Source organism: Prinia subflava, chromosome 8 (genome assembly GCF_021018805.1).
Source record: "Prinia subflava isolate CZ2003 ecotype Zambia chromosome 8, Cam_Psub_1.2, whole genome shotgun sequence".
Taxonomy (NCBI): domain Eukaryota; kingdom Metazoa; phylum Chordata; class Aves; order Passeriformes; family Cisticolidae; genus Prinia; species Prinia subflava.
In genome coordinates, this window is record NC_086254.1 from 16,510,003 (window position 1) to 16,528,880 (window position 18,878).

An 18,878-nucleotide genomic window follows, 5' to 3' on the forward strand; every position below is an offset into this window, starting at 1 on the left:
GCCGGGAAAGGGGACAGGCAGTGACACGGCGGGTGTGGGGTGGCACGGGCAGGGACACGGTGCTGGCACTGCCTTATCCCAGGGGAAAGAGGGATGGGGACCCTCGTGGGGCCGGGGGTGGCTGTGCAGGGAGGGGCACAGGGGGCGTGGGGAGGGGCTGAGCGTGGGTGGGGCCCGTGTGAGTGCGCGGGGCTGTGCGGGTCCCCGCGGGGGTGTCACCCTCTGTCCCCCAGCCCTGTGCCCCCCTCCCCGGCCCGGCCCGGCTCCCGGGGCGTTAAGAAGGTGCCGAGGCGGCGGGGGGGGAGTCGCCTCCGGTAACCGGGTGTTTATTGGGGCCGCGGGGTACAGCCCGCGGGCGGCCGCATGCATGGCCGCTGGGGGGGGGCTCCCGCCGCCCCCAGCCCTATTTACAGCCTGCCACCCCCTGGGGACCTGCCATCCCCCGGGGACCTGCCACTCCCCCGCGACACGCCACCCCGGGTGGGTGCCGGGCAGGGGTGGCACCGAAAGGGCACCCTTTGCCAGCAGAGAGTGGGTTCGGTGGGGACCCCCCAGCCGTGCCCCCCACCCCGGCTGTGCTTTCCAGGAGGGGGTGCCGGGGGGGAAGGAGGGGCAACCCCCAGGCTGGCACTGGGAAGGGGCTGACCCCAGACTGGGGGTGGGAGTGCGCCCCATCCCCAGATAACGCCACATTCGGGGGGCTCCCAGCCCCCCGCACCCAAAATGTTCACCGGGTTCCATCACCACAACCGATGCACCCCTGGCCGGGTGTCCCCAGGGGGCTGGCAGCACCCAAAAGGCCCCTTGGGTGCCCCTGACGGGCCGAGGGGCTGCGGGCTGGGGGACACAGCCCAGTGCCCATGTCCGTGTGTCCATCCTGCTGCCCCCCAGGGATTCCCCTCCCAGGGTGCTGCGGGCCCTGGGCCCAGCCTGGGGAGGGGACACGGTGGCCAACCCCCCCCGGCATATGGGACAAAGCAGCCGGAGCGCAGGGCACTGCCCCACGCCAGCCGGGGACACCCCCAAACCCTATCCGGGGGCACCCAGGGGGTGCCTGTCCCCCCTCACCCATGCAGCACCTCACCCCACGCCCGCAGCTCCTGCCCGGCCACCCCTCCCTGTCCCCAGGGAGCCGGGGGCCCCATCAGTGTCCTGCCGAGGGTGGGACCCTATTTTCCCGAGGGAGTCCGCTCCACGCCGTAGCGCAGGAGGTGGTGCAGGTCCGTCAGCGGCCGCGGGGTGCCCGGTGCCCGCGCTGCCCGGGCCGCCGGGCCGTGCCGCCCGTAGCCGCCCGCCGCCGCCTCGCCGCTGTTGAACGTGTGGTTCCTCTTGAGGTGGGCGCCGGGGCGGCCCGTGCCGTTGTTGGCGTTGAAGTTCAGCTGCTCGGGGTGCCAGGGCGGCCCCTCGGTAAAGTCTCCCCCCTCCCCGCTGGGTGCCGAGACCACCCGCCGGCGCTCGGGGCTGGGGTGCGGCGTCCCGCCGAAGTCGCCGTAGGAGCTGCGGGGCGGGCGGCGGGCGCCGGCGGGTGGGTGCTGCCGGGTGCGGGGACCCTCCTGAGGGTCCCGAGCCCAATGCCCGTCACCTGAGGAGTCGCTGAGTTCGGCCTCCAGCTCCTGGTCCACCAGGATGGCGTGGCAGGAGAGGGGGATGCCCCGCGGCGGGCGGCCGGAGCCGCCGTGCCCCCGCCCGGCGCCCGCGGGGCCGGAGCCTCCAGGGTCCCGCAGAGCCGCGTTGATGATGTTGTGGCTCTGCTCCCACGTGCAGTTCTGGAGGGCGCCGGGGCAGCGTTTCTGCTGCAGCGGGGTCTGCTCCGGCGTGGGCAGCACCCCCGAGTCCAGGTCGTGTTGGGTGACCTTGCCCAGCTCCTTGGGCCACCCGTTGGGCATGAGCGGGGCCAGCAGCGCCCCGCGGGCGCGCCGCTCGCCCAGGCGGCTGACGCTCACCACCGACTCACTGTGCGCCAGGATCGTCTCCTTGTCCTTGCGCCGCGCCAGCTCCTTGCGGTCCCGGTGCCCGATGAACCAGCACACGCTGAAGCCCGAGATGACGGCGCCGATGACGAAGGCGGCGACGGAGGAGATCACCAGGAGGTTGACGGACACCAGCCCGTCCGGCTCATCCACGAAGCTCTCTGTCACCAGCCCTGGAGTGGGGGACATGTCAGGGGACCTGCGGTGCCACCGCCACGGCCCCCAGCCCGGCCCGGCCCCGCGCTCACCCTCGCACTCGCCCAGGTGGGACGTGCTGCCACCGGCGATGTCCTGCTCGAAGGCCACTCTGGGGGTGCAAATTGGGGGGGGTCAGTGGGTCTGAAATGGCCTGGCAGAGCCTCCCAGCCCCCTTCAGCGAGCCATGAGTTTGTTGGGGCTCAGCGATCGGGGGCTGCAGGCCCCTCTGGGGTCACCTCTGTCCCCCTGCACGTCCCCAGGCCTGGCAGCGTTACCTGGGGCTGGGCTCCAGGAAGACGCAGGAGCCCTCGGGTGTCCAGCCGCAGTAGGGATCCCGGCTCCCGAGGCAGTTCCTGGCAGCGAGCAGAGACACCAGGGTCAGCCCTGATGGGGGGACACAACGCCCCGGCCCCCCGAGGGACTCTGTCCCCACACCATGCCTCAGTTTCCCCAGCCGTGCTGAGCCCTGTCTGGATCCCAGCACAGGGTGAATTCCTGGGCTGTGGGGTTGTGCAGCCCCCCACCCTGGCACAGCCCCCCTCATGCGGGCACTCACCTCATGCAGGCCGAGTGCTGCTGGCAGCGGGCCACGGGCACCCTGGCCACGCACGGGGGGAAGGCCAGCAGCAGCGAGCCCGCAGCCTTGTCCAGCTCCAGCCCCAGCAGCCGCCGCTCGTCCTCTGTGTCCCGGCCACACCTGGGGACAGGGCAGAGCTCAGCACAGCCCCAGCCATGTCCCAGTCCAGAGGAGATTTTCTCATCCATTCCCCTCACCCTTGCACCCCTCTCACCCATCCATCCCTCCATCTGAACACCCACCCCTGTTATTGCCCCCTCTCCCCCTCTGGCAGCCTGGCGCTCACCTCCCGGGCTGGTAGGTCTCAAACTCCTCCAGGAAGACGCTCTGGCTGCCGGGGGCGGGCGCGGGGCTGCTGCTGGCGTTGGGCAGGATGAGGAACTTGAGCACGGTGCCGGTGCTGGAGCCCAGGAACACCACGGTGTGGTTGCCCCAGGGCCCCGCTGCGGTGTCCACCACGATCTTACGGAGCTGGTACCTGTGGGGAGGGAGCTGTGTTGGGTGTGGGGGAGTCCAGGTGTCCCCAGGGAGGGGGAAACTGGGGCAGGGTGAGGAACCCAGCCCCACAACCCCATCTCCATGTCCCCATCTCCATGTCCCCATCCCCATCTCCATGTCCCCAGCTCCAGCCCCACATCGCTGTCCCCACCCTCACCTCCCCATCCCCAGGTCCCTGTCCCCATCCATGTCCCTGTCCCTGTCCCCATCCTCACTCATGCCCCGGCTGCCCTGCTGGCGGGAGGCTGCGGCCCGAGAGCGCCGCTTGATTAATTCCCCATCAAGCAGCAATTAAGGCAGATTTAATTAGGACGAGACAATCTTGACTGCAAAGTGTATGAGATTTATCAGCTCTCCCAGCGCTCCCAGTGTTGGCAGAAGCGTGGAAAGGCTGCACGGGAGGCTCTGGCCAGCACCTCCAGCACCTCCCAGCCCTCCCAGTGTCCTCCAGTGTTCCCCAGTGTCCCCCAGTGTCCCCCAGTGTCCCCCAGCCCCCTCGGGCACCCACCGGGTCATGGTGCGGAGGATCCAGGGGGCGTTGCCCAGGGCCGGCACCGCCTCGTCCATCAGCGGGTGTGTCTTGACGAAGTTGAGGATCTCGTCGGGGAAGGCGCTGGAGGAGTTGTAGCGCATCCCCGGGGACGCGCAGCACCCGGGCCTGCGGCCACGGCACGGCTCAGTGGCGCTGTCCCCATCCCTGTCCCCAGCCTGTCCCCAGCCCCGCTGGTACTGGCCGTGGTTTTCACCCCCCTGTCCCCATCCCTGTCCCCGTGCCACTACCGGCCGTGGCTGTCCCTGTCCCCAGCCCTGTCCCCAGTCCCAGCACTGTCCCTGTCAGCGGCAGCCCTTGCCGGCGTTGTCCCCAGCCCTGTCCCCATGCCACTCCCGGCCGTGGCTGTCCCTCTCCCTGTCCCCAGCCCTGTCCCTCACCGTGGCTTTGGCACCATGTCCTCGGGCACAGGAGTCCAGATGGACTCGGGTGACTTCTGCTCCCGGAACCGTCCCTCGAAGACCGCGGCCACCTGGGCCATGTCGAAGGCGCAGACGGCGGAGCCGGGGATGCTGTGGGGACACGGCTGCGGGGTGAGCACGGGGAGGCCCCAGGGAGCGCGAGGGGCCCTGCGGATCCCACACGGAAACGAGCCCAGATCCCATCCAGGGACCCAGCTGGACCCATCCCAGCCTCACCCACCGCTCACCCCAGACCCCACTCAGGAGCCAGCCCGGATTCCAGCTGGCACCAGCTCAGATCCCACCGCGCCCGGGCAGTCTGGGCACGGCACAAGAGGCTCTGACCTGTTGGCGGGCGTGGAGAACACGGCCAGGACCACGGGGCGCCCGTCCAGCTCCAGGATGTCCGTCACGGCTTGGATGACGTTGAAGTAGAAGTGGGAATCGCCCGGCACGGAGCAGTTGAGCCGGGCCTTGAGGAAGGACGTCCACTGCTTCTCCAGCACCCGCTGCGAGCCCCCCATGTCGTTCTTGCACACCCGGGCCACCCGTGACACCACCACCTGTGGGACACACCCGTCACCACCCAACCCCAGTGGCTGTCCCCGTGTCCCTGTCCCCACCCTGGGTGCCCCTGGGGGCGTCACAGGATGGTTTGGGTTGGAAGGGAGCCCAGGGATCCTCTGCTGCCCCGTGGGATGTTCCCACCTTCTCCAGGTAGTTGAACTCCATGGCGATCTCCCGGAAGAAGAAGTAGACGTGGCTCCTCCATTCCACGGCGTGCACGAAGTAGGGCTCTGCGGGGACAGCGGGGTCAGGGTGGCCCAGGGTGGGCTCACGGGGGACACGCGCCATGTCCTGGCACAGCCGGGGTGGGGACACACCTTTGAACCACTTGGAGTCGTGTTTGACGGTGCGCAGGGTGGGGCTGTCCCCGAGGCTGCGGTAGATGACGGCGTCAATGGCCAGGAAATCCGTCACGGTGGCCGTGAAGAGCATCCCCCCTGCGTGGCACAGAGGGTCAGCGGGGCCGGGGGCACGGTGCCCGCTGTGACACCGGCAGTGCCACCACTGACCTGTGAACAGGGCCACGTTGGCGTGCTTGGGGTCGTAGGGACACCGGGCCATGCCGCTGATGTTGTCCCCGATGGGCTCCAGGGTGTCCATCTGGAGCGGGTGAGAAGGGCACGTGAGGACACACCCGGGCACGGGAGGGACACGGGAGGGACACAGAGGGACACAGGGGGACACAGGGGGACACGGGGTCCCCGTCCTGAGCGGGGCTCAGGCTGTGGCTGGCACAGACAGGGTTGAAGGGGTTGATGCTGCAGATCCTTTCCCCTCCTTCCCTGACCCCAAACCCTTCCCATGGGTGCCCCCCCTTCCCTGACCCCAGCCCTGGTCCCACAGGGGACCCCCCTGGGGGCTCACGCTGTAGTTGGCGCAGACGGGGTTGAAGGCGTTGGTGCCACAGACGAACAGGAGGCTCTCGTTCCTCACCAGCAGCACCTTGATGAAATTTCGGCACTCTGCCTGCGCCGGGAGAGGGAACCATCACCCTCAGCACCCCAAAACCCCCCTCACCTCATCCCACCCCACCCAGACCCTCACCACTGTGAGGGAACGGCTTAGGGGGGGCTGTTCTCACTCCAGAACTGCATTTTGGGGAGCTGGGAATGGGATTTCTGGCCCCCAATAAATAATTACAAATCAAATTATCCGAGGGGCCAATAAACCAGATAAAACTGCCTGGAGGGAGCAGGACAGTGACACTGGGGAGGGGACAGGGTGTGACTCAGTCCCCGCCCGGGGGTCCCGATGGGGCGCAGCCCCCCAGGCTGTACCTCGTGCTTGCCCTTCATGCGGCAGATGCTGATGTCGTGCTGGTTCGAGCGCCACGTCAGCTTCTGGGTGGGAAAAACCAGTGTGGGGATGGGGAGAAGCCAACAGCACCCCCTGAGACCCCCCGGGACCCCCAGCACCCCCCGGGACCCCCAGCACCCCCCGGGACCCCGGCACTTACCCGGTGGTAGCGCAGCTCAGCGGCCCCGCTGGGCTCCAGGCTGACTCGATACACGTTGTCCCTGGGCAGGGGGACACGGGTGTCACCACCCCCCAGCTGGGATGTGCCCCCACTGTTGGGGGCACAGGATCCACCCCCCGGGAAGGTTTGGGGTGCTGGGGTGGACAATGAACATCACTGGGGCAGTGCCAATGAACCCCACCCCAGACCTTGGGGTGCCCCGGGCAGGGAGTGGGGTCCTGCCCAGCACAGAGGGGTGGGGTGGGTGTGGGGTGCCCGCCCCGGTGGAGGGGAGGCTCTGGGGGGCCGGGGTGGGTGTGGGGTGCCCGCCCCGGTGGAGGGGAGGCTCTGGAGGGCCGGGGTGCAGACCTGTCCCCGATGAAGAGGGTCCTGTTGACCTTGAGCATGCGCTGGATGTTGAGGCGCTGGGTGCCCCCCACCTCGGGGCCCCCCGGGCGGGCGGTGCTGTGGCCCACGAACACGGGGTAGTGCTTCACATCTGGGGGGGCACGAGGGTCACACAGCCCAGGGGACCCCCACACTCAGCCCTGCCCAGGGAGGCACCTCCCCTCTGCCTTCAGCCCAAAATCCCACCCCATGGGTGCCCCCCACCTGCCTTAACCCCAAAGAACCCCAAAACCCTTCCACAGGCACGCCCAAAAGTAACCCAAAGCCCAGCCCTGCCCACGGGTGGTCCCATCTTCATTCCAGAGCCCTCCCTTGGATTCCCCTCCTGCCTTCACCCCAAATCCCCTCCCCTTTCCCCAAACCGTGCCCCCCCCGTGCCCCAGTGCGGCCCCCCGAGCCCCCAGCCCCGGGGGGGCACTCACAGTCCGGGGGGGCCACGGCGATGGGCCCGGGCTCCTCGGGGAAGGAGCCCCTCGCCGTCCTCTCGGCCGCCAGCAGCAGCAGCAGCACCAGGGACACGCGGGGTGGGGGTCCCATGGTGGCCCCCGCCCTGGGTGGGCACCCACAGCACCTGCGGGCACGGGCAGGGCTGGGGGGGCAGCACGCACCGGGGTGACCCCCCCGAGCACCCCAAACCCTCGGGTGTCTCTGGGGGTTGGGGACATACTCGTGGTTTGTCACCAGCAGCACGTGGGGAGGCCACTGCTGGTGACACGGCAGGGCTGGGGACATGGGGACACCTGGACAGAGGGACAGGGGGACACGGGGACACGGGGACAAGAGGGAAGCCAGAGAGGCTCTTCCCCCTCCCCAAACGCCACCGGGATGTCTTGGAAAATCCCCAGGGACAATTCAGAGTGTCACAGCATCCCCGAATCAGGCAGCCCCAGTGTCACCCCACTGTCCCCCCACCACGCTGGGCCACCATCCCCGCCCTGTCACCCGTCCCCGAGGGGCTGGGGCCGGGCTGGGTAATTAGCAGCCGGGCAGGGAATTAATTGATCATTAATTCCATGGGAGCAGGGAGCGGGAGAGATCGAAGCGGCGCCCTCCTCCCCCGCGGGGACCGAGGACGGGTGACATTGAGGGGGGGACGCGTCCCCAGCCCCTCCGTGGTGTCACCGGCCCCGCGTGAGACCCGGCACTGTCCCCACCCCGGTCCCCTCTGTGGTGCCACAGCCCCGGGGACATCTGACCCGAGCCTGCTGTGTCACAGCCCCCGGGCAGGAGGTGACCGCCGTGGGACCTGACCCTGGTGTCACAGCCCCCGGGGACAGCTGACCCCATCCTCGGGGTGTCACCACCCCTGGGACACCCAACCATGTCCCCTCTACCTCAGGGACATCCAAACCCGTCCCCAGAGTGCCACAGCTCCCGGTGACCCCCAGCTTTGTCCCCGTGATGTCCCCAACAAGCAGCAGAGCTGTTTCTGGCCGGATTGTCACACAGCGGCACCCGAAAGCCACCAAGGAAGGGGGGACCCCAAAAAGCCACCCCAGGAAGGGCTCGGTGTCTGCCGGCCCCCGGAGGCTCCGGGGGGGCCGTGTCGCTGCCTCGGGCGCGGGGAGCCCCGAGCGGGGTCCGGTGTCACCGTCCCAGCCCGCGCGGGGACAGCGGGCGGGCGCGGGGTAACCGGAGCCTCCGGCGCCGTAAATGCCAGCGATTGTGCGGGAAAAGAAAAGGCAGCGGCAAGAGGGAGGCACGGGAGGAGGGGGCACGGCGGGGAGGGGGACACGGCAGCAGGGGGTGACAAACAGGGACCCATTCACGGGGACGGTCACCGTGCATGGCCCCACCGTGGCTGCGGGGAAACTGAGGCAGCGGGTGGGGAGAGCGGGGGATGTGTCCCGAATGAGGGGGGGTCTCCACTTGGGCATCTCCGACACGGGGCGGGTGAACAGCCTCGGGCATGTCCCTTGTCCCTGTCCCTGCTCCGTGCCTCAGTTTCCCCGTCCCAGAGCACGCTCAGCCCCCAACCCCCCCACACAAAGTTTTTGGGGCGGGGGGAGCCGCTTGTCCTGTCCCCCCCCAGCATCTCCGCGCCCCCGGCGCTGTGGGGATGGGGCAGGAACGGGGGGCAGCCCCCAGCGTTCCCCTCCTGCTGCCGTTCCCAGGGGCTCTGAGCACAGCGGGACCTCTCTGATCCCGGGGGGTCCCTGCTGGGGGGGTCACTGTGTCCCCCTCCTGTCCCCTCCCGGGGGTGGCAGCCCGTCCCCGCCCCCCCAACGCCGCGCTCTGCCCACCTGAGCCGCTCCGGCCGCCTCCGCCGCTGGCCCCGTGTCACCACTGTCCCCTCGGCCGGCGGGGGGGGGGTCCCGGGGCTGGGGGTGGGCGCCCCCCGCTCCAGGGCGCCCCGGCGGCGCTGGGGGCTCGGGCGTCCCGAGAGCCGCTCAGCTGTCACACGTGCCCCCCGCGACCCCCGGGGAGGGGGCCCGTGCCCCCCGCCCGCGCCAGGTGGGAAGGTAGGGCTGATGTCACCGTAACCGGAGCCACCAGCCCCCCCCACCCCGGCAGCTGTCACCGCAGCCGGGGACCCGGGGGGGCACCCACGGGACCCCCCGAGCGGCACCGCGGCACCGGTGAGACCCCCCGGGCACAGAGAGGGGACAGAGGGACAGAGGGGTCCCCCAGCCTCAGCGGGTCCCCCGTCCTCATAAACCCCTTGGAAGGACAATGGGAAAGAGGGGGGCACCGGGAGAGGGGGGACACACCGGGAATGGGGGTGACACCGAGAAGGGAGGGACACCAGGAAAGGGGGACAGACTGGGAAATACGGGGGGCAGTGGGAAAGGGGGTGACAGTGGGAAAGGGGGGTGACAGTGGGAAAGGGGGGGGACAGTGGGAAAGGGGGGACACTGAGGGAGGGGGACACACTGGAGAATGGGGGGGACATCGGGAAGGGCAGAATCTGGGAAGGGGGGGGCCACAGTGAGGAGTGGGGAGTGGGAAAGGCGGGGGACACCAACAATGAAATCCTTAAAATACAACTTTTGGGAATCTCCTCCCTGATATAATCTCAGTATCCACATCCCACTCCACTGGTCTCATGCCGGATTTTGGGGTCATTTCCTTCAGAAGGCGCCCAACGCCAATAAGGAATCAGTAATTAGATATGCTAATGAGGCCTTTACCCACCCCCCACGTGCTCCAGCCCCCCAAAATGTGGCCCCCGGTGCCCAGAGCATCCCTTGCTCAGTGGGGTCACACAGTGCCACCCCCATTGCCACAGCGGGGTTTGGGGGTCACCAGCAGCGTCCCCCCGAGTGCCGTGGGGACCCCCCCAATCCCAGCTGCCGCTGCCGCCGGGGCTGGGGGGCCGAGCCCCCCCCGGGTTTCCGTTCCGGGGCCGGTTCAGATGGCAGAGCCAGGAAGCAGCTGTCCCCACGGCGGGGACGGAGCAAATGTCACCCCGGCCACCTGGCACGGCGCGCTGGCCTTGTCCCCGGCCCTGCCTCTGCCGTGGGTCCCCCCTTTGCAAGCGGCACCTCCCGGGGGGCCGCAGGCAGCGCCCCCGGAGCTGCGGCGGTGCCGGGGGCACGGGGGAGCCCCGGGGGTCCCGCGGGGGTGCCCGGGGCGGGGGGGCACCGGCGCGGCGGGGGGGGGGGGCGCAGCACCCACCATTTACCTTGGCGCTTCCGCGGCCCCGCCGGCGGCTCAAATGTCCCCCCGGGCCTCCCGCTCCGGTTACCGGCTCCGCTTACAGCTGCCGTTTATAGCCCCGGTCCCTGTCCCTCGTTCCTCGTCCCTGTCCCCTCCCCATCGCCCACCGCCTGGGGACGCGGTGCCCGAGCCCCCCACGACACGCCAAGCGACCAAGGGCGTCCGGCCCCCGACACGAGCACCGGGGATGGAGGGGGCCCCGCGGTCACCTTGGGTGGCTTTGTCACCCACCGTGGGTGCCCAGAGGTGGCCCCAGTCGCTGGGTGCCCCCTCGATACCCGCCGGGTGACACCCATGGGTGCCCCGACACGTCCCTTCCACCACGCCGGCGGTGCTGGTGGCCGGCCAGAGCCGCATGGTGATTTGCATATTAAATACAGGCTCATCTGCATATTAAGGACGGTTTCCTAGCGAGGAGGATCACGCGTCACGCCGAAATAAACCCCGGGGAGGGGGGGACAGAGGGGGTGGCAGACGGAGTGCTGTGTCCCCCCAATTCACGGCCCGTGTCCCCTGCTGTCCCCCCAGTTCACAGCCCTTGTCCCTCCCAGTTCTACGGGACAGGACCCTCCCCCCACGTCCCTTCTGTCCCCCAAAGACTGTCACCTCCCCTTGTCCCCAAAGGGGCACATCCCTGCCCCTCCTGTCCCTCCAAAACAGCCATTCCCCTCATCCCCCTTGTCCCCAAAGCCCCATATGTCCCCTTGTCCCCAAAGGCACTCACCCCCCTCGTCCTGTGCCCCCCCAGGGGCTCAGTGGCCCGGCGGGGTCCCCTCGGGCTCACCCTGTCCCCCCTCTTTGGCACCCGCATGTCCCCAGGGCGGCGGCAGCAGCAGCTCCGGCTGCCTCTGGCCTCGTGCCTCAGTTCCCCTTTGGCAGGGGAAGAGGGAACCCCCTGTTCCTGCCCCGGGCCGGGCACCGCCCTGGGAACCCCCACCCAGAGCCCTGCCAGTCCCGGGGTGGCACCGCCCCCGTGCGCCCCGGGTGTCCCCAGGGACTCCTGTCACCCTGGAGCCTCCTCCTCACAGAGCCCGTGTCCCCAGGGTGTCCCCTCCCAGGGAGCCCCTTCCCCACAGTGTCCCCTTCCCGTGGGTCCCTGTCCCCGTGGATCCCTGTCCCCGGGCAGGCAGAGGGGCACCAGCTCCTGGCCCAGTCCCACGGAGACCCTACAGTAACACCCTTGGGTGTTTCCATCCGGCTCCAGGCGGGAACCCTGCAATTACAGCCCAGGACGCGGAGCCCCGGCATTCCCGGGATGGGAGGCTGCTGAACACACCCACACCACCCACAGGCACCCCAAAATCACCCCAAAAACACCCTCAGAGAGCAGCCCTGCAGTAACAACGCAGCCACCCCAGAGCCGGGAGCTGGAGGAGGCTCCGGGAAGTTGGGGCCAGGGTTGGCCCCGCAGCCGGGTCAGGTTTTAAGCCCCAGTGAAGCTGGGTTGTGGTTTTGGGGGTTTTTGGCGCTCAGGTTCTCTGTCCCCGTGTCAGCTGCGCTGCTCTGCTCAGGAAAACGGGGCCGTTCACCCCCAGGCCCAGAACCAGCACTGCTGTGGGGATTATCTTCCAACTCGTATTTAAATAAAGGTTAGAGATCTGCTGGGTTACACGGGCAGAGGGGCTGGGGGTGGCAGGTCACCTCAGTGTCACCGCAGTGTCACCGCAGTGTCACCGTAGCCTCTCCCAGCATCCTGCTGTCCCCAGGGTGACGATGGCCCTGGAGGTGGCACTCAGGGTGCTCTCCTTCCCTCCCAGAGCCACTCACCTCCCAGGGACACCAGGGGATGGGGACACTGGAGGGGACAGGGCCACCACCACCCCCTGCAAATCTCCCGCCACCGTCGCTGTGCCCAGAAGGTGACAAAGTGACAAGTGGCTTCCGGTGCCAAGGTGTGGATGAGAGCACATGAGCCTTCACCCTGCAGCCTCCTCCTCCTCCTTCCCAGTGCCACTCTCTCCATCCCGCTCTCCATTTGGGAAGTGTCCTCTGTCACTGCTGGGGACAGGTGTGGGTGACACCCCCCACCTCCAGAGCCACCAGCACCCGGCTGGGAGCCCCAGGGGAGCTGGGGGGTGCAGGGAGCCGGGGGGGTGCCGGGGCTGCCGGGGACAGGGGGGAGCGTGGGATGAGGAGTGGGATGCAGGATGTGCAGTGGGATGTGCAGATGGAGTTTGGGATGTGGGATGTGGAGTGGGATGGGGGCTGGGATGCAGGGGGAGGATGGGATGGAGGATGAGGTGGAGGATGGGGTGGAGGATGGGGTAGGGGATGCAGGCTGCAGGCCGGGCTGTGGGATGCAGGCTGGGATGCAGGACGGGATGCAGGATGGGATGCAGGCTGGGATGCAGGCTGGGATGCAGGCTGGGATGCAGGACGGGATGCAGGCTGGGATGCAGGCTGGGATGCAGAATGGGATGCAGGATGGGATGCAGGCTGGGATGCAGGCTGGGACGCAGGCTGGGATGCAGGCTGGGATGCAGGCTGGGATGCAGGCTGGGATGCAGGACGGGATGCAGGCTGGGATGCAGGCTGGGATGCAGGACGGGATGCAGGCTGGGATGCAGGCTGGGATGCAGGCTGGGATGCAGGACGGGATGCAGGATGGGATGCAGGATGGGATGCAGGCTGGGATGCAGGATGGGATGCAGGATGGGATGCAGGCTGGAATGCAGGCTGGGATACAGGACGGGATGCAGGCTGGGATGCAGGACGGGATGCAGGACGGGATGCAGGACGGGATGCAGGACGGGATGCAGGATGGGATGCAGGCTGGGATGCAGGACGGGATGCAGGACGGGATGCAGGATGGGATGCAGGACGGGATGCAGGCTGGGATGCAGGCTGGGATGCAGGCCGGGCTGTGGGATGCCAGCGGCGCAGAACAAAGGGCCATTGTTCCCAGCGCCGCCTCCGCGCTGCCGCCTTGCCGGAAGGTCCGAGCGGCCTCGCCGCCCTCGGAGCTGCTCCTTGTTCTCCTCACAGCCCGCGGCAGCACCAGGCCACGGCCGCCACCGCCGCCACCGCCGCCACCGCCGCTGTCACCTCCCCCCCAGCACTGCCACCGCCACCGGCGCAGCTCCTCAGGCACCAGAGCCCGGGGCAGGATGGTGTCCCTGTCCCCTGCGTGGCCCTGCCAGGTGTGCCAGGCACCATCTGCGTGTGGGGGGTGTGCACGGGCTGTCACGTGTGTGCGGGGGGTGTCACCGTGTGTGTGTGTGTGTGTGTGTGCAGGTGTCAGTGTGCACAGCAAGTGTCACACGTGTCATTGTGTGTGCCTCTGTGTGTGCACCATGTGTCCTGTGTGTGTGCAGGTGTCACATGTGTCACATGTCACACGTGTCATTGAGTGTGCCTGTGTGTGTCAGTGTGCGTGCACCTTGTGTCATGTGTGTGTGTGTGCAGGTGTCAGCGTGCACAGCAGGTGTCACACATGTCACATGTCACTCCGTGTCACTGTGTGTTCACCAGCTGTCGTGTGCCCGTGCAGGGGCGGGCAGAAGGCACCGGGTGACACACATGTGCAGGAATGTGGCACCAGCTGGCACCCGTGTGTGACGGCGTGTGGGCACCGGGTGGCACCTGTGTGTCTGTGCAGGGGGTGTCACATGTGTGCAGGTGTGTTCATGGGTGTCACACATGTCCAGGTGTGTGCAGGGGTGTCACAGGTGTGAGGGTGTGCTGGCACACGTGTGACCGGGGCACGAGGGACGGAGCACAGCAGGGTTGTTTCGGGCACGGGGCAGGGATGGATCCCGGCTCCCGCCTCCCAAACTTCCACCCGGGCGCTTCCCGATCTCCCGGCGCTCCCGGGGGGAGCCCGGACGGGGCGGGGGCAGCGCCCGCGGTGTCCCCACCCTGCCAGCCTGGCCCGGGTCCTCTCTGGGTGACCCGCGGGTGCTGCCGCCGCCGCTCGTCCCGTCCCACCCTCCTCCGCCGCCCCGCCGCCGTTCCCAGCACCGCCTCCCTCCCGTCCTGCTCCCGGCTCCTGCCTCAGTTTCCCCAGCCGAGTCCCCGCAGGCTCCCGTAGCCCCCACGGTCCCTCCCGCTCCCCGGGGCCGCCGTGTCCCCCCCGTGTCCCCCCCGTGTCCCCCCCGTGTCCCTCCCAGATCCCCCCGGCGCCAAACCCGGCGCTGAGCTCGGCCGCGGCGCTGCCGGGTTTGATGGGATTATCCCGGCGGGCGGGATTACACGGGAAGAGCGAGGATTAGCCACGGCGCATCGGCACGACACTGCCACTGTCACTGCCGCCACCACTGCCACCACGACACTGTCACTGCCACCACTACACTGCCACCACGACAATGCCACTGGCACCATGACACCGCCACTGCCACCGCGACACTGCCACTGCTGCTGCCACCACCACTGCCACTGCCACCACAACACTGCCACTGCCACCACCACTGCCACCACGACACTGCCACTGCCACCGCCACTGCCACCATGACACCGCCACTGCCACCGCAACACTGCCACCGCTGCTGCCACTGCCACCGCCACTGCCACTGTCACTGCCACCATGACACCACCACTGCCACTGCCACCACCACTGCCACCACGACACTGCCACTGCCATCACCACTGCCACTGCCACCACTACACTGCCACCACCCCTGCCGCTCCGCCAGCGGCCCGAACTGGGCCGAACTGGAGTAACTGGAGCCCAGGTGTGGGGCCAAGCCCCGGCGCAGGGTTCCCCCGGGAGCGGTGGCTCCAGAGCCGCTGTTTAATTAACCGGCTGCTGGGAACCGGCACAAAGAGGCAACCAGGATCTCTTTATCCCCCCTGTTTTTTTTTTTTAATTTGACAAAACTGTAATTAAATAGGGAGTAAAATCCCGTCAGCACACGGCAGCCCTGTGGGATCTCCTCTGTGCCGGCCCGCTGCTCTTGCTCTCCCCCGCCTCACTCGGGGAATCCAGCCCCTCATGGCCCCTTTTGGGGACACCACCAAAGCCTGGAGGTCCCTGGGGGTGGCTGCAGGGTCCCCAAGGCCATCGTGTCCCATTAGCCGTTGGGCCGGGCACTGCCAAGGGTTCAGAGCCTCCTTCGGTGCCAGGCTCCGGCTCCGGCACCACCGTGGCCGAGGCTGGTGCTCCCCGGGACGCAGCTCCCGAGGCGCCGGGAGGGATCCGGCTGTGCCGGCGGCGATCCGGCCATGCCGGCGGCGATGGGAGCCACAGGCTGGGCAGGCACAGCTCGCAGGCAGAGCCGGGATCGCTCCCGCTTTTCTTTGCCACTGTTGGTGTTGCCCAAACGCTTCGGATGCCACCACAGGGAGGCCACCCCGGCCGGCCCGGGTGACCCGCTGGCCTGGCACAGAGGGACGCTCTGGCATGGAGGAGCCACCCTGGAGGAGCCACCCCAGAGCACACGGAGCCCGTGCCCGGTGGGACAAACCCCGACATGAGCTGGGACCCGGCCCCAGAGCGGGAGACGCTCCAAGGGCCCGGTGCAGCTCATGCCTTAAATCGCATCCAAACTGGCAGGTTTAATTAAAAATATTCCAGCCTGTCTAGGGATACAAACCGCATCCGGCACTGCAGCAGGGATCTGCATCCAGCTCCAGTGCCTGGCGAGCAGGGCCTGGCGGCCGGGCTGAGCCCAGCACCGCCCGGGGCTGCCGCTGGCAGCGCAGGAGTTACTGGTTAAACTGGGAGCCAAACCGGGGCTGTGAGGGCCGAGGGGACAGGGACACCCAGCCCGGTGTCACTGTCCTGTCCCGTGACTTGGGGTTCCTGGTGGGGCTGGAGGGACACAGAGGCAGCAGAAGGCTGCTCCAGGGGGAGCACGGGAGGTCCCCCCAAGGGGACAGCTCTGCCGTGGGGGGCACACGCCTCTGCACCCCGTGCCCATGTGCGGGGTCACCGGGCTGAGCTGGGCCAGACCCTTTGTCCCTGGGAATGGCACCAGAACCATCGGGGGGTCTGGGAGGGGGGACGAGCCGTGCCCCCCTCACTGACACAGTGGCCCCGGTGCTGCTGGTGGGGGCCAAGTTGCCCCCGGCACCCCCAGAGCTGAGCCTGACCCTCGGGGCCCCCTCGTGCCCCCCCAAAGCACAAAAGCTCCCCAGTGCAGCCACGTGCCCCAGTGACAGCGGTGACCCAGTTCCCGTGTCACCCCGGGGACGCTGCAAACGCGGCTGTGGAGCCCGCTCAGCACCCCGGGGCCCGCCAGGATGGGACCCCGGCACTCAGCAGGGACACCAGCAGCACCCAGGGGTGTGACAGGGGGACACGGGGCACTGCCCGGACCCTGGGGCAGCCAGAGCTGCCCTCTGCCTCATTTTGTGGAGCAAACTGCCAGGGGGGCACAGGGGGGACCCCCCAAACCAACACAACCCCTCCCCGAGGCCGTGTCTGAGCACAGGGAGCTCGGCTGCCCCTGCCCCCTCCAGCGCATCCCTGGGGCAGCTCCGGCCCTGCTGGACCCAAAGAGACCGAGGGGAGCACGGGGGGGACACGGTGGTGCCACATGTGCCATCACCACCCCTCCCTCTGCCAGGCAAGCAGAGGAGGGTGACCCGGGGGGGGGTCACTCACGGCAGGTGCCTTACCCCCCCCCGGCACCCCAGGGTGAGGGGATGGACTGGGGGTCCCCTCTGCAGCCCCCCCCAGCTCATGACCTGGTTTGGCAGAGGGAAACTGAGGCACGGCAGGAAGCAGAGCTCACCCAAGGTCACCCCGTGCCGATGGCACAGCCCCGTGGGCATCTCCCCCCTGCTCTAATGGGGGGTGCTGGGCCCCCTCCCCAGAGCCCCTGCACAGGGACAGGGCTCCCCCTCCCCTCTGCCCCTGGGGGGGGCTGGGGGCGCTCCCCCGCCTGCTCTGGGTGATGTGGGACAATGGGGGTCAGGCTGGGGGGCCGGGGGGGTTTGCTGGGCTCTGGGGGTGCCCGGGGCACCCCAAGTGAGGCTGACAAGGGAGGATTGGGGTCACCCCAGCCATGTTAATTTAGGGTCCCCCTCGCCAACTCTGCCGACGGTGCCGAGCCCCAAAAAGGGGGACAGAGCCCCCCCAGCCCGGCAGACGCTGCCTGCACGCCCCCCCCGGCCCTGCCCTGACGCTGGGGGTGTCAGACCCCCCTGCACGGGCAGTCCCCCCCTTCTGCCCGCTGCCCCCCCAAGTCTTGTTCCCACCAAGTTACAGCCCTGAGACGGGGCCAGGCACCCCCGGGATTTGTGGGTGCTCTGCCCCCCACCAGCCCTGCGGGATTATTTGAGGGGGGCACAACCACCAAGCCCCCCCCCTCCGGCTGAGCCTCGCCACTCCCCGACGCCCTTTTGGGGGTGCAGTGGCCGAACCCCCCCATTCCAGTCTCTCCTCCCCCCAACCCAGCAGAGGCTGCCCGGGGTGGGGGGCACAGACCGGCCCCTCCTTTTCTCACCCCCCCCCCCAAAAAACAAACCCTGGCTGCTTCCCAAAGAAGCAGCAGAGGCAAAACGGAGCCCGACGAAGCAGAGACAGCCCCCCATCCCCATCCCCACCCCCCAGCTCGGGGGGGCTCCCATCCCGCGCCCATCGCCGGCCCGGGGGGCTGGTGGGTGGGAGGGGGGCGTGGGAGGGGACGGGGGTGGGACTGGGTGCTGGGTGGAGGGGATGGGGGGGCTCAGGGGTGGGGGGGGCTGCCGGGGCGCTGGGCTGGGGAGCGGGTGCGGGATGGGGGCGCGGGGGGTGCGGGATGGGGGTGTGGGGAGGGCCGGGGTGCCGGGGGGAGCGGAGGTGCTGGGGTGGGGGAAGGAGGTTGTGGGATCAGGGTGCGGGGAGGGTCTCCGGGGTGCCGGGGGGGCTGGGGGTGCGGGATGAGGGTGCCGGGATGCTCGCGGGGTGCCGGGGTGGGCGGGGGTGCGGGCTGGAGGTGGGGGGCACTGGAGGGGGATGGGGGGGGAGAATTGGGGTGCGGGTGGGACCCCCAGGAGTGGCGGGGTGGGGATGGCGATGCGGGATGGAGGTGCGGGGGGGGAGCGGTGCGGGGGGGCTCGGGCTGCAGAGAGAGGGGACAGAGGGGCGCGGGTTGGGGGGCGCGGGGGGGCCCCTCCAGCCCGTGACCCTTCAAGGTTCCGCCCGCTCCGCTAACAAAAGCGCCGCTTCCCAATGCAGCAGCGGCGGCGGCGGGAGGGGGGAGGGCTGGGGGGGGCACCCCCTTTTCTCCCTTCCCCCCCACCCCAGGAGGGGCAGCGGATGGAGGAGGAGGAGGAGGATAAACCGGGACGGGACCGCATCGGGAGGGGGACGGGCGGGGGGGCACCGGCCGCGCTCTTACCTCGCCGTCCCGGGGGGGTCCGGGGGGGGCTCGGAGCTCCGCGCACCTGCGCCCACCGGCAGCGGCTCGGCCCGGCCCCGCTCGGCTCCGCTCGGCCGCGGCGGGAGCGCCGGTACCGGGGCCGGGCGGGGCGGGGCCGCGGGGGGGGCGGGGGGCCGGGGCCGGGCCCGCCCGGTGGCTGCGGCGGCACCGGGGCCGCTCCGGCAGCAGCGGCGATGGAGGAGCCGCCGCCGCCGGCGCTCCCGGAGCGGCTGCGCCCCCCGCCCTGCCCCCGCCCCGGGGAGGCGGCTCGGCCCGGCCCGGCCCCGGGCCCCCCGCCCCCGGCGGGG

General features: G+C 69.4%; 1 protein-coding gene across 4 annotated transcripts; it reads right to left on the bottom strand.

Annotated features, from left to right (window-relative positions):
- Window positions 1-312: 312 nt before the first annotated feature.
- SEMA6B (semaphorin 6B) lies at window positions 313-18,676 on the bottom strand. Of its 4 annotated transcripts, none has more exons than XM_063403409.1 (17): window positions 18,550-18,676; window positions 7,048-7,196; window positions 6,587-6,716; window positions 6,218-6,278; window positions 6,039-6,101; window positions 5,626-5,727; window positions 5,271-5,361; window positions 5,079-5,198; window positions 4,903-4,991; window positions 4,540-4,757; window positions 4,174-4,305; window positions 3,752-3,901; window positions 3,032-3,223; window positions 2,725-2,865; window positions 2,444-2,521; window positions 2,219-2,277; window positions 313-2,143 (listed from the first exon to the last, which is right to left on the bottom strand). In XM_063403409.1, exons 2-17 carry the CDS (start codon window positions 7,160-7,162, stop codon window positions 1,170-1,172), a joined length of 2,715 nt encoding a protein of 904 aa, XP_063259479.1. In that variant the 5' UTR covers window positions 7,163-7,196; window positions 18,550-18,676; the 3' UTR covers window positions 313-1,169. The 4 variants fall into 4 exon arrangements, with proteins under 4 accessions (XP_063259479.1, XP_063259480.1, XP_063259478.1 ...); XM_063403410.1 differs by lacking the exon at window positions 18,550-18,676 and adding an exon at window positions 11,070-11,162; XM_063403408.1 differs by lacking the exon at window positions 18,550-18,676 and adding an exon at window positions 11,010-11,157.
- Between the last annotated feature and the right edge of the window lie 202 nt (window positions 18,677-18,878).

Coding starts and splice junctions, on each gene's coding strand:
- SEMA6B (XM_063403409.1), bottom strand. CDS start 7,162: ATGGGACCCCCACCCCGCGTGTCCCTGGTGCTGCTGCTGCTGCTGGCG. Junction 3,902..4,173: donor GACATGGTGCCAAAGCCACG/GTGAGGGACAGG, acceptor CCGTGGCCGCAG/GCCCGGGTGCTGCGCGTCCC. Junction 3,224..3,751: donor ATCCTCCGCACCATGACCCG/GTGGGTGCCCGA, acceptor CCCTCCCCACAG/GTACCAGCTCCGTAAGATCG.